General features: G+C 38.7%; 1 protein-coding gene across 1 annotated transcript; it reads right to left on the bottom strand.

The window, feature by feature from the left end:
• Window positions 1–147: 147 nt before the first annotated feature.
• On the bottom strand, window positions 148–9783 carry synpo2b (synaptopodin 2b). The gene is made up of 3 exons (XM_005457031.2): window positions 9099–9783; window positions 6185–8259; window positions 148–1469 (listed from the first exon to the last, which is right to left on the bottom strand). Exons 1-3 carry the CDS (start codon window positions 9766–9768, stop codon window positions 960–962), a joined length of 3255 nt encoding a protein of 1084 aa, XP_005457088.1. The 5' UTR covers window positions 9769–9783; the 3' UTR covers window positions 148–959.
• Between the last annotated feature and the right edge of the window lie 5688 nt (window positions 9784–15471).

Below are 15471 nucleotides of genomic sequence, written 5' to 3' on the forward strand. Positions count from 1 at the left end.
AATCTGAACTTAAAAAGGCAAAACAGAGAAATGAAAAATACTATATCTATTCTTCAAGAGTCAAATTTTACAATAAAAGATTGATATCAGAAACTACAATCTTCTCAGAAATGAATTAAATTCAAATAACGACACTTAAAGTGTGTTTTTAATCTGTTTTATTTCTTGTGTTTCAAAAGTGAAAACAATGACATTGTACATGGTAAGAGCCCAACTTTAAATTTGCACACGTCACGTGGAAACTCTGGCACTCAAGGACAGCATCTGCTTCTGTTAACACTTAAACACCACACAGTGTCTGATCAAAGGTGGGAAACTTTGTGAATTTATTCATGCATGCAGGATTCATTCCTATTAAAAGATCAACAAAATAAAAGCAAATAAGCCAACACACAGTTTGTCACTTTAAATAACACTTTCCTTAAGGCACACACACTGATTGTAAGCTTACTACTTTTCTGGCAATGCATGGCAAAAGATAAAATAGGAACCATATGACATCTGAAAAACACACAAGTCAATAAAAAGTGAATGAAATAATTGGAAATGTTCACTTGTGTAATTGCCACTGCATTACTACTGAGAAAAAATCTGATTATTATAGGATGAGTGATATAATACTGTTTGGATGACACTCTGGTGGCACAATAGCAAAATTTCCCATGGAAGCTGAGCTCATATCTCACACAATCGTCACAGTACGTTCTTGCTTTAAACCAAATGATTTTTTCATGCAGTCAACATAATTATCCATCCTGTCATAAATGCAAAACCAACATAACAAATGGCTTAAACTGTGCCAAAGCCTTACCCTCATTTTTCGACATACAGTACTCCATCTCCTAGTGACAAATACAATTCTCTGCATTTCATGTTTCCTATACTCTGAAGGAAAATCTGTGCCTTACAATGTTAATATCGTTTATTACTTCTCTTTCTCTGATATCTGACTTCATCTATTAACTTCGCTGAAATGCACTGTACACAGGAGAGCACTTTGTTGGACTGAAGCCTTGTGCCATTTGCCCAATACTGGCCCTAAGAGGCTGGGCAGGTCTGAAGGGAGGCCCATAGAAGGCTGGTTTCTCAGGTGAGAATGTCCTGCTCTTGGTAAGAATGTGAAAAGCTGGGGTCTCATGATGATAATGACTCTTACTGACAGGTGCAGGATCAAGAGACACCCTGCGTTTCCATTCTTCTGGAGGCTCTGGCAGAGATCCCCGGTGCTTTGCAGCTTTGGCATTAGTAGCTGCAGATGAGGGGAGAAACAAAAAGGCGTCATCCACAGAGCCAATAGGGCTTCTTGATGCTGCCTCCCATGGTGTAAGTGGTTTGCGGACTTTTTCTTGGAATGATGTTTGCCTCTGTATTGGCAGTACCCCGGGTGTGCTCACTGGTGACAGATGTCCAGGAGAAGGCATTGAATTCAGTCTCTGAGGCAGGCTCAGCGAACGACTTCTACCAAATCCCTAAAAGAAAAGCACAAACTTGTTGGCTGGAGTAACAGCAGTATGCAGACTCTGCTGCCACCCTCTGGCTTCTCTGAAACCTGGAGAGCTAATATTTTTGAAGTGTATTCATATTTTAAGTTTAATAAAATGTGCGGTACTCTTCTCTAAAATAAAAAAAGACTGCACTACTTCATGTGCAAAAAGAAACACTGTAAAAAATATCTTCTTTTTTTCAGTTTTAATTGTTTTTCAATTTTATTTTGAAAGCCTTTAATGCTTTCCAATTCCAAATTAAATATGGCAAAACAATATCCAAATCCAGGGACTTAAGCTAGATTTGGAAACATAATAAAAGCCCTTATTTTACTGGTCCAAAAACACTGAAAATACTGTGTTGAACGCAGTGGTGGTTGTTCCTATGTAGAGCTTACTGAATAAAGATTATCCTTGAATTGTCCTATGACAAAACATTACCATTATGTGAATGTTTGAGCCCTAAGAGTGTTAGGTATTGAAACTATTAGTTTCGATGCTAGAGGTGGGAATACTATCAAATGCCTCAAATAAAGAACATCATGTAGGATTGAGTTGCACCAGTTACCCTGGTATAAAAGTCTAAATAAGGACTTAGACCTCTGATATTTCTTAAGTCACTACCTTTGCTCGAAATTAGGAACCCCGTTTTTGTGATTCACTTGAGTTGACCTATAACGCTGTCTTTCATTGTTGTATATTTGATATTGTTGTGGCTTCACTCTAGCTGTTCTGTTCTGAGTCGTTTTAAACCTTTATATTTCTTGCGTCTGTCCTTGCTTAGAAAAGTGTTTTAACAGCCCATGAGAGCACTTTGTACTTCGTGGGTGATGCCTCAACAGAAATTGTTTACTCAATATTGCCTGTAGAGGCTAAAGAAAGCGATGCATGTATTTGATGTTGCACACCTGTGGTAAGTGTAGCTATAATTGCTCTGCTGGTATATTTGTGTCTCTGCACACAAAAGAAGGAATACATTGATGCATTTGAAATCTTGTTCATGTTAATGTCTTTATCTCTGTGAAATAAATAAAATAAAGATCCTTTATTACTTTACCAAATCCATCTTGACTGCCAGTTCTTTGATTTTGATTTTGATTTTTTATGTCATTTTTTTGTCATTTTATTTCATTTTCCTTTTTACACTTCCACAGAGCAAGGGCAGATGGAGGGCAGAAGTAGTGTTGATGTTTTGGGGTTTTTTGTTTTTTTTTTCATTTTTTCCATCTTGTTTTGATTGATTAAATATGCCTTACATTGTCTTTTGAAAAGTGCAGATTCCACATTACAAAGCAATTTCAGATTTGTAGAATATTTTGAGGTTTTATTTTTTTTTTCTGTGAATCCTGTTAAAATGTTTTAGTAAAAACAAATGGACATGGAAAATATCAATATCAGTAGCAAACTGACAATTTCCCTTGTGTGAAAGTCATTTATCTGAATTTTAGGAATTATTCAGACTAAATGAAGAAGATTTCCGAACTTACCTGCTGCTGGTTCAAGCACCTTGAAACAAGTACAGTGTTAATGCCATTGAAAAGACAGGGAAAAAAAACTTGGAACTACTGGAACTATTTCCTCTGCCTCTAGAATTTGCATAAGAATTGCAATTTTTTTTAATTACTTATTTTATGTTTTTATTTTATTTTTTTTTAGTTTGAACAAGTATTTATGTTATGGGTCTATTTCTAAAGGCACTCTAAGAGCATTTTTAATGCAATAAAAACAAACAAAACATTTAGCTACATGTAAGTATTTCAAAATTTCCATTTACTAACTTTTCTGGAAAAAAAAAACAACAACTTGAAACTGAGAAAATAACTTGAAATTTTAAGTTATGAAATCAAAATTTTGAGATGATAACCTGTAATTTTGACTATAATTTTTTTTTTTTTGAAAAAAAGTAAAACTACTTTGTTTTTGCTTTTTTCAGTGGCAGAAACAAACTTCTATACGGCTCCCATCAGATTAAAGGTAGACAGAGTCATGCTGTAAACTGTGTGACTGGATAACTCTCTAACTCTCTTTTTCATTGTCACAAACTCCTGAAGTCAATTGAATGTAGCATTTTTCATATTGCCTGTAATCTGCATACTATAGTATTTAGCAAGTTTGCGAGCTTATCCCAATACACTTTCCCTCTCACACACACAGGACAAGGAAAAAGAAAATTCTTAAGAGAAAGAAATGTAAACTTAAATGTGCAATTTTACATGTGACCTGTAGAGGTCCACAGAATTGGGATGAGCTTGGAAGCACTTTAAAAACATCAATATTTTTCAGTATGTAAACGAACTTATATACAACAGCTGCTACTAAAAACTGTTTGATTCTGAACCTTGTATAGCAAGGATCTTTAAAAATCTGCAATAGCACTATATTTTAAGTTCATACTTTAATAAACTACTTACTTTATATACTTTAATACTATTATCATGTGCCACTGTCTACGTGTGTTAGATTAGTGTTACTAATATGACGATATTTGAATTAATAAGACATCGTATGTTAGAAGGTCGTGTTTGCTTTTCATGATCTTTTATTTATCCAGGTAAAAGTCTCATTGAGATTAAAATTTCTTTTCCAAGTGAGACTTGGCCAAGAGGACAAATGTATATTTTTCATGCATATCATCTGATGCCTGGGCCACTATTTAGTCCAATTTCATAAATAACTATTTTACATGTTATCTTTTTTTTACTTGTATTTTAAGCTGACTTGTGAATAAACTAAACTGAATTTAATTTAATTGAACTGGTAACTATAATAAAGGTGTTTGTTGCATAATTATGGCTGTAACTAGACTAAGTGAGAGAGAGGGAGTGATGTCAGTCAAATGTTATTTCTACATGAAATAAGCAAAAACAGTTTATTAATGTGTATAGTTTCTCAATAGAAAAAAGGGAACACTAAAAAGGTAAGGAAATGTTTTGTGATTGCTGTATCTTTGAATACGTTATCATTCCAGTGATAAAAAGTTAGGGGTATATGAAACCGCTGAAAATGCTCAAAGCTTTAGTTAATTCTACTCTGTCTCTAGTTATACATTTGAAAAAAATGCCTCTTTGCTGTATACAGATAATATATTATTTATCATGACGGAAGCTAATGACTTGCTGTCCATGAATGTTTAGAATAGCAAAATTGAATTCTGCTTCCAAAAGTGTGCAAAAAATATTTTTGGGGCTGAGATTATAGTTCCAGACTTTCAACATTCAGAGCTTAAGATGGAAAAGCTGTGACACACAAATACAGTTAAGTTTGAAAGATGAGGCCGTGATTGCTAAAAGTGCAACAAGATTGAGCCACTTATGTGCGAAAGTGTGAGGCAGTGAGAAAGACAAAGGAGAAAGGAAATAGGGAAATTGTTCACAACACACATATGAAATACACAAGTAGGAGGAAAGAGAAATTTAATAGCATGATAGTGCCGAGTACAAGAAGTGCAAACACTGACATGTCAGAAAGATGAAGGGATAAAGATTTGCAGTAGATGGTTTCATGAAACCGTAGCAGAACATTCAAATTTCTATGATATTTTGCTCATTTTTTCCATCAAGGATGAGAATATAGAATTTCTGATGAAATTTCTGACAGTTGAATAACTGGCCATAATGAAAAATATCCACATAAAAACATTTTTAGAACATTTTAGTCATCAGGTCACAACCAAAATTAATGCTTTTTGCTGCTCTAATACCATCAAAGTCTGGAATGAGGCTGAAGCAAATGCAAATTGTTTCCCCAAACACACAAAAGTATTATAAGTATAAGTTGTACAAGTCAGTTATCATTATCTTGAATAAAAGATGAAACAATCTAATTTGATAAGGGTAAACTTATCTAGATAGATAGATAGATAGATAGATAGATAGATAGATATAATAAACATTATGTGTTTGTTTTGTATTGTCTGGGGTTTTATGGGTTACAATCTCAACATACAAATTTGCAGGTGATATATTTGCTTAAAAAACAAAAACAAAAAAAACTAGATATTGTGGCAGAACAGGCCTCTCTGCACACATTATTGCACATGACATAGCACATCACGAGAATCTACATTATTTTGTTTTGCTTTTCCTTTTTTCTCCAATTGTCAGGGGCATTATGTCATGTGCTAATGTGTTTATTTGTTGTACTTTATGTTGAATTTATCTCTCACAGTTTTAAAAGAGCTTAACTGTATCTTGAGTTGTTTCCTTACATTGCCAGCTAAACAGATCTCTATAGCTGCAAATTATTCCAGTTGAGGCCTACATTTAGTGCAAAAGACTCTATATTTCCACCTGTTAAGACACATTAGAGGCTGCCAAGTTGCAGATAACTATGTAATTACTGTCTCAGTCAGTGTTGACTATACCAAAAGAAGACCATATACAGTATAAGAATTAATGTAGCATGGCTACAGGCTTCCAGTGCTTGCTTGTCACCACTGGCTTCTTAGCAGAAAATTTTGGCCAAGGAGCCAATTGACGTGCGCCTCTAGCAATAAGAGATGCAGGAGAGAAAGCTGAAGCTATGCTGTCAGCAGCAGATGGCTGCTGGGAGGATGTGCTTGCAGGTCTGGCGCTGTGTGCTGGCTTTTTGGTTAAGTGATGGGCTGCAGGTGCTGCAGTGTGCTTTTCATCCACGTGCTTGTCAGTTGCAAGAGGTTCAGCCAATCTTGTGTTTTGGGCAGAAGAACTTTGGGAACTTACCGATCCAGGTGACTTAGTTGGGACTTCTGCCTTGCTTTCAACAGCAAGCTCAGAGGAATTATAAGGAGAAGTGGCAGAGGCAACTCTAAGTTTAAGGTTTTTGGTAACCTCAAACTTTGACACTGGGGCTGGTTTGGGACTGGGGCTGGGGCTGGGGGTGGGGCTTTTGGTTCCAGGGACCACATTATATTTGAACAGTGATGAGTTCAACTGATAAGGCTGATGTTTCATTATATCTAAAGAGTTGAGTTGCTTGGGAGCTGATTTAGATTTCTCTTTGGTCTTGACTTTTGGGCTTGTGGAAGGGGGTTGTTTGGCTGCAGCATAGAAAGGAGAAAGAAGGGGATTGTAGGATAATGGAGGCGGGGCACGAATATTCGATGAATACCTCCAAGAGTTGGGGAGGGACGAGGTCGGGGAGGGGGATCTGGTTTTGTTTGCTTGCACTGTTTCAGCATCAACAACGAACTTCTCCATACGGGACTGTCTTTTGGCAAACAATTCTGCACCTTTTCCAGTCATAGCTGGACCATCACCAGCCCGACTGGTACCTCTGTCTGAGACCCGACCCTTTGGAGAAAACTGTGGTGCTTTTGACAAGTGGATATATGACTTCCCTGCTTGTGGTGGGCAAGAGGCAATTGAGTGTGAAGTGCTGTCTGCCTTGTTCTTTGAGCGTGAAGTTGGATACTGTGGTCTGTAAGTAGGACTGTGGGCCTGCATACTCACAGGGGATCGTTGCTGCTGTTGACTCCAGCTATTTGTGGTTGGCTGCAGATGAAGCTGAGAAGAGCTGTCCGGAGCCCAGGCATTAGTAGGTGTTTGAAGTGTTGCCTGAGTTTGATCTGGTGCCCAGCGGTTGGCCATCTGTTGAAGCTGAGCCCAGTCTTGTCGCTGTAAGTAATTCTGACTATGAGGACCCACGGGACTGTGCGAAGGTTGTGAAACCGGACTTCTTGGCGGAATATTGGGCTCGCTGGAGGGGCTCCTTCTCATCCACGGTGGACAGTTTGGGTTGATGGTGGGTTTTGGGGCTACTGGAGGGGGATTCTTGAGTTTTATTGTTCTGGGTTGCATGAAATTACAAGCTTCAGCACCTAGACTAAAACAGTCCTCCTCCGACTCAATATAAGACCTCCTTTCCCCCTTGTTTTGAGTGTGAAGATCTGAATATTGTGCCGGCACAGATGACTGTTTATTAGTGGCTTTCCGTTTTGATTCTGGTAGGATGCCAGTTTTGATGGCTGGCACAGATATTCGCTCATCTCTTGAGGCTATGATGTCTCCAGTTGGAGACCAAACCTGTGGGTTAGTGTTAATAGGCACAGGTACTTTAAATCTTGTTTCATGTTTCTTTGTAACTGGAACAACACTCCCAGGTATGGGGGTAGAACTTGGGCTATCTTGAAATCCTAGAAAAGGCCTTGCAGTTCTGTTTGGTACCAAGGGTTTTGGCACATTGGACACATGGTTCATGTCCTGGAAATCTTCTTGGTATTCTCCATGCTGCTTGAGATTTGCATTCATATAACTCTGATCTGCCTGATCAGCATGCACGTACATTTCCTTAGTGTTGTAAATATTCTGTGCTTGTCCACATTCAGGTTCTGTTAATACTTCCACAGGTAATCCTTTACTCCTCAGTTTTTCATGCTCGGACACAATTTCATCTATTCGTTTGCGCCGCTGAGCAAACATCAAAACTCCCTTCCCTTTTGTCTCTGGTAGAGCATCCATTTCTCGAACACTTCCCCAATTCAGACTCAAATTGTGCTGCTGCTGATAAAGAGAATACTGCTCCTCTAACTCTGAATCACTGGTGGCCACAAAGTTATACCCGGCTGATCTAACTTCTTCAGTCCCCTCCTCTATTTGGTCTTCACTGTCAACCTTGTTGTCACCAGTTCCGTAACTCACAAGCGTAAATTTCTTGACTCTCTGCCGGCGTTTTTTGAACAGCAGGGCTCCCTTATTTTGGGGGTTTGGTGCATCGGTTAGAAGCCGAGCAATTCTCTTGCATTTAGACTTGGTCTCCTTGACATGCCTTTCTGACTGGCTCTCACTGCGACTGAGCCCTGAGACAAAGAAAAAAATGGAGGGAGGGACAGAAAGAGAATGAGGGTGAGAGGAGAAGGAGGAGGAGGAAGGAGAGAGATTAAAACAAGAACTGAAGCATAAAACATAGGGAAATGTGGATTGTAATGTTTTTAGTTTACACGGTACTTAATTGGTCAATTTTCAGTAAAGTAAAAAAAACTATGGGACTGATAATGCCATTAGTATAAGCAACTAATGCAAGCATGACAGGTAAGACACAATTTCAGATCCCCCTGCTGAAGCAAGCACACTAATAAAAGCATCATATTTACTTACAGCTAACTTAGGGGGCATCCATAAGGCAAGAAAAGTGAGGAGCTCATTTTCCACTGCAGTCAAGGCTTACGATCGGAAAAGGGATCGGGTGACAGGCCAGGGTGACACATGCTGGTGTCTGTCAAATTTGTTTCTGCCAGCCTCATCATATGGTCATATTTTATTCTTATCCTGCTCTGACTAATAAAGCCATGGGTATTCTCCCTGTAAGTCCACTTCAAATAGACCCTGTGTTACAGCATGAAAAAACAGCAGCACCCATTGTGCTTTGTCAAAGTTATTTATCAATTAAGTTAGGTCTTTTGATTCACATACCAACTACAGTAAATACAGCCAAAGGTAACTTTTTAAAAACTTTATTCACTGACTGTAACGTGTGCCTCAGCTGGCTGAATTTAAAGTAACCAAAGTATATCTTAACTGTTCACAAATCTTGTTAAATCAATTTAAATCTTGGACAAAAACAACCCTTCTGCTGCTGTGCAGTTTGCAGTACTACCTTGACTGACACATAAAAGGAGGGTAGAAGATCGATACTTACGTGTGTACCTTGCCCTCTGCCTGTCTGGTCTGCACAGATCTGTGTCAGACTCCGAGTTCCACTTCTCTGCCTGCTCAGCACCCTCATCTGAAATTCCAAAGGAGACAGAAGCAGGAGGTGCTTCACTGCTCCCTCCTTCCTCTGAAGATTCAAGCTTGCTGTTTCCAGTCTCCGGGCCTTTTCTATTACTGGCTCCCATGGGCTGTCCTGTGGTCAGGGTCAAGGCCATGGTCATATCAGCAGCACAGCCAAGAGAGGAGAAAGAAGACTGGGAATGTGGCCGTGATATCTTGCCAGCATGATCCTCTGAGTCTGTGCACTCTGGATGCAGGGATGTTTGTGAGGTTTGGATGTGAGGAGACTCTCTCGACTCACTAAGGTAGATGTCATCCTCTTCCTGATATGAAACTTCTTCTTCACTTCCACTAAGTTCAGGCGGGGACTGTTGCTCACCTGCAGATTCCCATTCTTGAAGGTGTTCTGGGGAGTCAGGGTCATACTTGGAGATATAAGTACTTTCTGGCTCTAACGGGTACTCTGCTTCGCTGACTTCATCTTCATTGTGGGACTCTACTACAGACCCAGACACATAAATCTCCTGGGAACCATCTGAACCTGACCAGGGGGCCAAGTTACCACTCTGCTCCTGGTCTTCCGTTTCTGGTTCCATCTCTAGTAGTGTTTCACAATATCCCAGGTTTCACCAGCAATACCTTCATTAAGACAAGGACAAACAACTTAAGGCTAATTAATCTTTTCCCTTTAGGTATATATATCTCAATATAACAAACTATTTCAGCACACATATAACTATATAGCATGCCCCTGAAGGTCAACCCTTGGCTACAATTCATGTTTTCTGTTCAGCTCAAGAGATTTTTAGCATTCAGTGACCTTTGTGACATTAGTGGTTACCATGTTATTTCCTAAATTATTCCTATCCCCAATAGGAAGTGCAGCTCTGCTTTGGCAGTTTCAACAGGGCTGCCATTGCTGTAAATGGAATGGTATGTATTATCATGAGGGAAACAGCATTCACATCCAAGAGCATAAGCAAAACAATTGGTGGCTGTTTTCCGTACTTGTGTTTATACAGAGATTTCTTTTCCCTCTGCTGCCGTCATCTGTCACAACAACCGAAATCTCTGTCAGCCTCTCCATGTAAGAACTAAATCCAAGACACCAGTCCTCCTTCCCTTCCTTCAAAGACATTGTTTATTTTGTCACATGCTTTTTTTGTTTGTTTGTTAGCTTGTTTTTTGGTAATCAGTTGTTATATCACAACTGAGAAAATGACTATGAAGAAAAATCTGTCCTTTTCAAAACAGCTGTAAAAGACAGTCAGAGCAGGGCTCAGACAGGGGGAGAGCTGTTTGTAGAGCAGGAGGGAGCACTAAAAATAGTTTTTTACTGAGAATATAAATCTTTTATTGTAAATTAAAACATTTCCTGACATCCACCAAGAGGTGGCACTCTAACACTGTGACTCAACATCCATACTCTTCAATAAGCCTTTGTTTATTCAAATTAAAGTCAGTACGAGCTGTAGAAACTTCACACTGTGTAGTCCCACGCTGTACACTATGCATCCAGTAAGTGGCGTGTTCATCTAAAACAAACAAACAAACAAAAACCACCCAGGTTCATTCATAATAATCTCGTTACCATATATGTCACTATAAGGAACCCAACTTTCTCTTATATACAGGAAGAGTTTATATGAAAGGGTATAAGGCTATAGAGTACTGCTTTGTTTATGTACATTTAAGTGGACCAGGCAAACCAGAGTTTTTGCCATTATTAAAATATGGTGTTAGAGGAGATAGATGTCTTGCTTAGTACAAGAGATGGTTCTCCCAGGAGGATAAGGTCAGTAAATCTTACATCAGTCAGTTAATATTACCATAATGACCCAAGGATGACACCAGAGAAAAAATTATGTAGTCTCCAAAAAGAATTAACTCTTTAATCTTTTTTGGTTTTGTGGGTTCTTTGCTTGTTTGTTTTTCAAACACTTCTCTACACTTTTGATTTTAAATAAATGTATATTTTGGTTTGATAGCAGCTGTGGAGAAATGATCAGGTCATCACTAAAAAAACATCAGTATCAAAAGATAATAAATGTCCAACTCAAAGCCTTTTGGAGCTGGCTAAGAGGACAGGTAAGTCTATTACCTGATCTATTACCGGGGCGATCGTGGCTCAAGAGTTGGGAGTTCGCCTTGTAATCGGAAGGTTGCCGGTTCGAGCCCCGGCTTGGACAGTCTCGGTCGTTGTGTCCTTGGGCAAGACACTTCACCCGTTGCCTACTGGTGGTGGTCAGAGGGCCCGGTGGCGCCAGTGTTCGGCAGCCTCGCCTCTGTCAGTGTGCCCCAGGGTGGCTGTGGCTACTATGTAGCTTGCCATCACCAGTGTGTGAATGTGTGTGTGAATGGGTGGATGTCTGGATATGTAAAGCGCTTTGGGGTCCTTAGGGACTAGAAAGCGCTATATAAATACAGGCCATTTACCATGTGATAATGACTATGACATTAGCCTAAAGCTGTGTTTGCATATGGTGTTTCAACTTTAACTCATTTTCATAGTGATGTGACAGAGATCATATCTTTTGATTTTTCAGTTGATTAGCTTTGAATTGCTTTAAACATATTTCAAGTACACCCTCTCCTATGAAGACAATACAAGCTGAAAATTGATGATTCACTACTGTCATTAATTATTACTTTTTCTTGGGTATTTGCATGTGTTAGGGGGGACCTTTATCGTTTCTTCTGTTTACTATAACATTTTATTGCTTGTGGTTGCTAGTAAGTACAAATGGAAATTCTGGAGGAGGCCCCAAAACATGCTGGAAATTATGTTTCCCAAATGGCTTGGGAACACCTCTGTGACCGACTCGATGAGCTAAGGGAGGTGGCTATGGAGAAGGGAGGTCTGGGTATCTCTGTTTAAACAGCCGCCTCCATGACTCAGACCTGAAGCAGAAAAAAGGCAGACAGATGGATGGAACTGCACCATCCATCCATCCACAACTGGTTCTATCAGAGTTTAGTTTAGTTTTCAGATACAGTACACATACACTAATCATTGCTTTAAACTTACTTAAACTTTAAACTTACTTACTTTGTAAGTTTAAAGCAATTGTTTAAAAACCAAAAATTGGGTGCACAAGCTTGAATTTATTTTGTTTTTTCTCCAATTCATACAGGCTCAAATATATACATATACTCACTTAAATCTGCTTTAACCTTGACATGACCAAGGCCTCCTAAATTCTCAGCAGTCATCAAGATTGATGACAACTTGTAGTTTCTCTTTGCCAGCATAAAAGCTGCAAGCAGGAATTCAGTGAAGGTCTGGGAAGGGATTGTAGCTTTACATTTACTTCAAACAGTTGTACATTAGTACCAATTATTCAGATGTGTCTACACTTTGCCAACTTCTCTAAGAGGACCCAAACTGTCACCTTCAGATGAGACGAAATTGATTCAGATGTTCAGGAAAAACCTAGCAACAACCAAGACTGAAGCGTGCCATGAACTGGAAACTGCTGGAACACCAGTGTCACTGTTCACATGTTTTACATCGCCATGGACTGAAAGTGTGCCATCCAAGAAACACCCCCTGTTCCAAAATCAACACCTTCAATCTCAACTGAGATTTATTTTAGCTGCCCACCTGGATGAGCCAGAGGCTTTCTGGAGAAAAGCTTTATGATCCAATGAGACAAAGACTGAGCTATTTGTTCACACTGACAAGAGGAATAATTGGATGAGTAAAGGTGAGGCTTTCAAACCTAAGAACACTGTACAAGCTTTCAGGCATGGTGGTGGTAGCATCAAGCTCTGGGACTGTTTTGCTGCCGGTGGTAATGGTGCATTGCATAAAGTGGATGAAACAATGAAGAATAAATACCTGCAATTTCTTCAACTTCACCTTAAATCAACTTGCATGAAAACTGGAACCTTGGAATGATAAAGCAAGATAACATTAGGGTCTGCAATGACTTTCCCAAGGCCCTGACTTTAAACTCCCTTTTTTGTCCATGATTGAAAGCTGGCTCTGCAAATACGACTGGTCAAATATCGAGCTAGAACAGTTCAAAGAAATCATTAAAAGCCCCAAATTATTACAACTTTCATGCTCATAATGAGTGGATGTAAACCTCTGACCACATATGCAGCTGCGGGATTACTAAAACTGAAAGACCTCTTGCACACTAGCCACGTTTTGTACAAACACTGTCGCATGCCACTGGCTTATCTTCACACTTGGTTCCACTCTACCACCAGCAAATCTGACTGTGCTGCAGCAGGGGTTTCTTTTTCCAAGTATGGCAGTAACCTCAGTCTGTTGACTTATTGCCATGGAAACAGAGAGTCAGCATCCTTGACAAAGGAGTGAACTCTTGTTCTGAAGGGCAACCCCCATGAGGACTGAGCTCTAGCGGATTAGATGTTTCCATGTTCTTACATAATTAGACAGTGTAAGCTCAACCATAAGAAACATGTGGACACATTTTCAGCAGTCTCTGCACACAAAGTTTTATTGCTCATTCCAGGGGCCTTGTGACAGAACAAAACCCACAGAACCCACAAAAATCAAAATCAACCTGAAAATATATATTTATTAATTCAAATATATATTTTAAACTCATGCCACTGCATTTAGGAAACTGTAGGTTTCTCGAGCAGTTTCTGGTGCAGAAAAGCACAGAAATTCAAGCAAAAGGTAAAACACTTCATGACATGATAATAAATTACACTTTTTGTATTGTTATCAATAGAGATGTTAATCAAAGTCAAAGCTAAAAATGAAATGAATGAAATCGAATCAGTAAGAGTTAAACATCTGTAAGAGACCCTAAAAGAAGATAATTTGCCAAACATCAGGTACTTACATTAAACATCTCTGCACTTGATATCCAGCACAGGCATCTTCACATCCGGTCTGTTAAAACAAAATGATCCTGAGTGTTATCCCACTAACTGCTCATATGTAGCCTTGGTCATTCATGTATGCAGCTGTATTTAAAGAGGGAGAAGAAGAGGTGTTCCTAACCCATCCCCATGTGCCACCTACACAGTTCAGCTGATGCAGGGGCAGTGAGTTGATAATGAACATGTCCTTTGAGAAGCTTCAAAACATTTTTAGATTCATTTGAAACAAGCTTTGAATTTAGTATCTGTGTTTGGTTTTGATTAATTACATAATTAAAATACTTCACCACTTGAAAGAAACTAACTGCAATAATAGTAACAGACTCTTATATTCAGATTCGAGCAGATATATACTACATAGTGCTTTAAAATACCTATACCTTTATGGTGATTTGCTCATCATAATGTACCTTTAATTAGGGTTAATATAATTAAAAAATTTGGAGGAAACTTGCTTATCTCAGCAGAATGGTAAACCGGTTATGTAAGACTGCTGTTCTCTTTGAGGGGATGACCGTAAATGGAATTCAGTCTGGTTTTGAAAGTGCGGTTTGCTGAAGTAAAGTGAAAAGGGATAACGTATCACTCGGTTAATCTTTAAGAAAACAATGTTTATTATTAGGAGTAAAAAAAAACATATTAAGGTCTTAAACTCTGTTGGAAAGCAATTCTGGTATCACAGTATCTTTTTTTGTGTTTGTTTTTTGTTTATTTTACAGTCATGGTGACAGTTTCTCCATATATACTGTCATGTGGGAAAAAAAGAGTTTTAACACAAAACTATGTAGCCCTGTGAAGTTATCATGTTAAATGTTTTGGAAGGGTTGCCAAGAGAAAGCCTCTTCTTTCTAAAAAAAAATAAAAAAAAAAAATGGGGCAGCAGGAAAAGGGGTTACAGACATTTTTATATGCAGTCCCCATTTTGGGAGGCTCAAACAAATTGGACAAACTACTGTAATATAAATTTAAATATAAGACTTTTTAAAAAATACTTGGATACTGAAAATTCTTTACAGTTGTTTGTGGGCTTTTCTGCCCACAGTTTTGTATTTAATAACTGAAACACATCCTCTGTTCGATTGATATCAGATGAGTAACTTGGTCATTGAAGAGTATATCTTTGCCTTGAGAAACTCTTAAGTTGCTTTTGCAGTTTGCTCTGGGTGATTGTCCATTTGCACAGTGAAGCACTGTCCAAGCAGTTTTGCAGCATTTGGCTGAATCTGATCAGAAAGTATACCCCAGCACACATCACCAATATTCTTGCTACTTCTATCAGCAGTAACATCATCATGTGACCCATTGCCTCCACCACGTTTGACCATGATGATGTTGCATATTTTGTGCTCCATTGTATTTTTTCTTCGCATCATTAGCATTAACTTTAGCAATGACACAACTACTTCCTTGAATTAAAACCGAAAGTCTGCATT

This window comes from Oreochromis niloticus, linkage group LG6 (genome assembly GCF_001858045.2).
Source record: "Oreochromis niloticus isolate F11D_XX linkage group LG6, O_niloticus_UMD_NMBU, whole genome shotgun sequence".
Lineage (NCBI taxonomy): Eukaryota > Metazoa > Chordata > Actinopteri > Cichliformes > Cichlidae > Oreochromis > Oreochromis niloticus.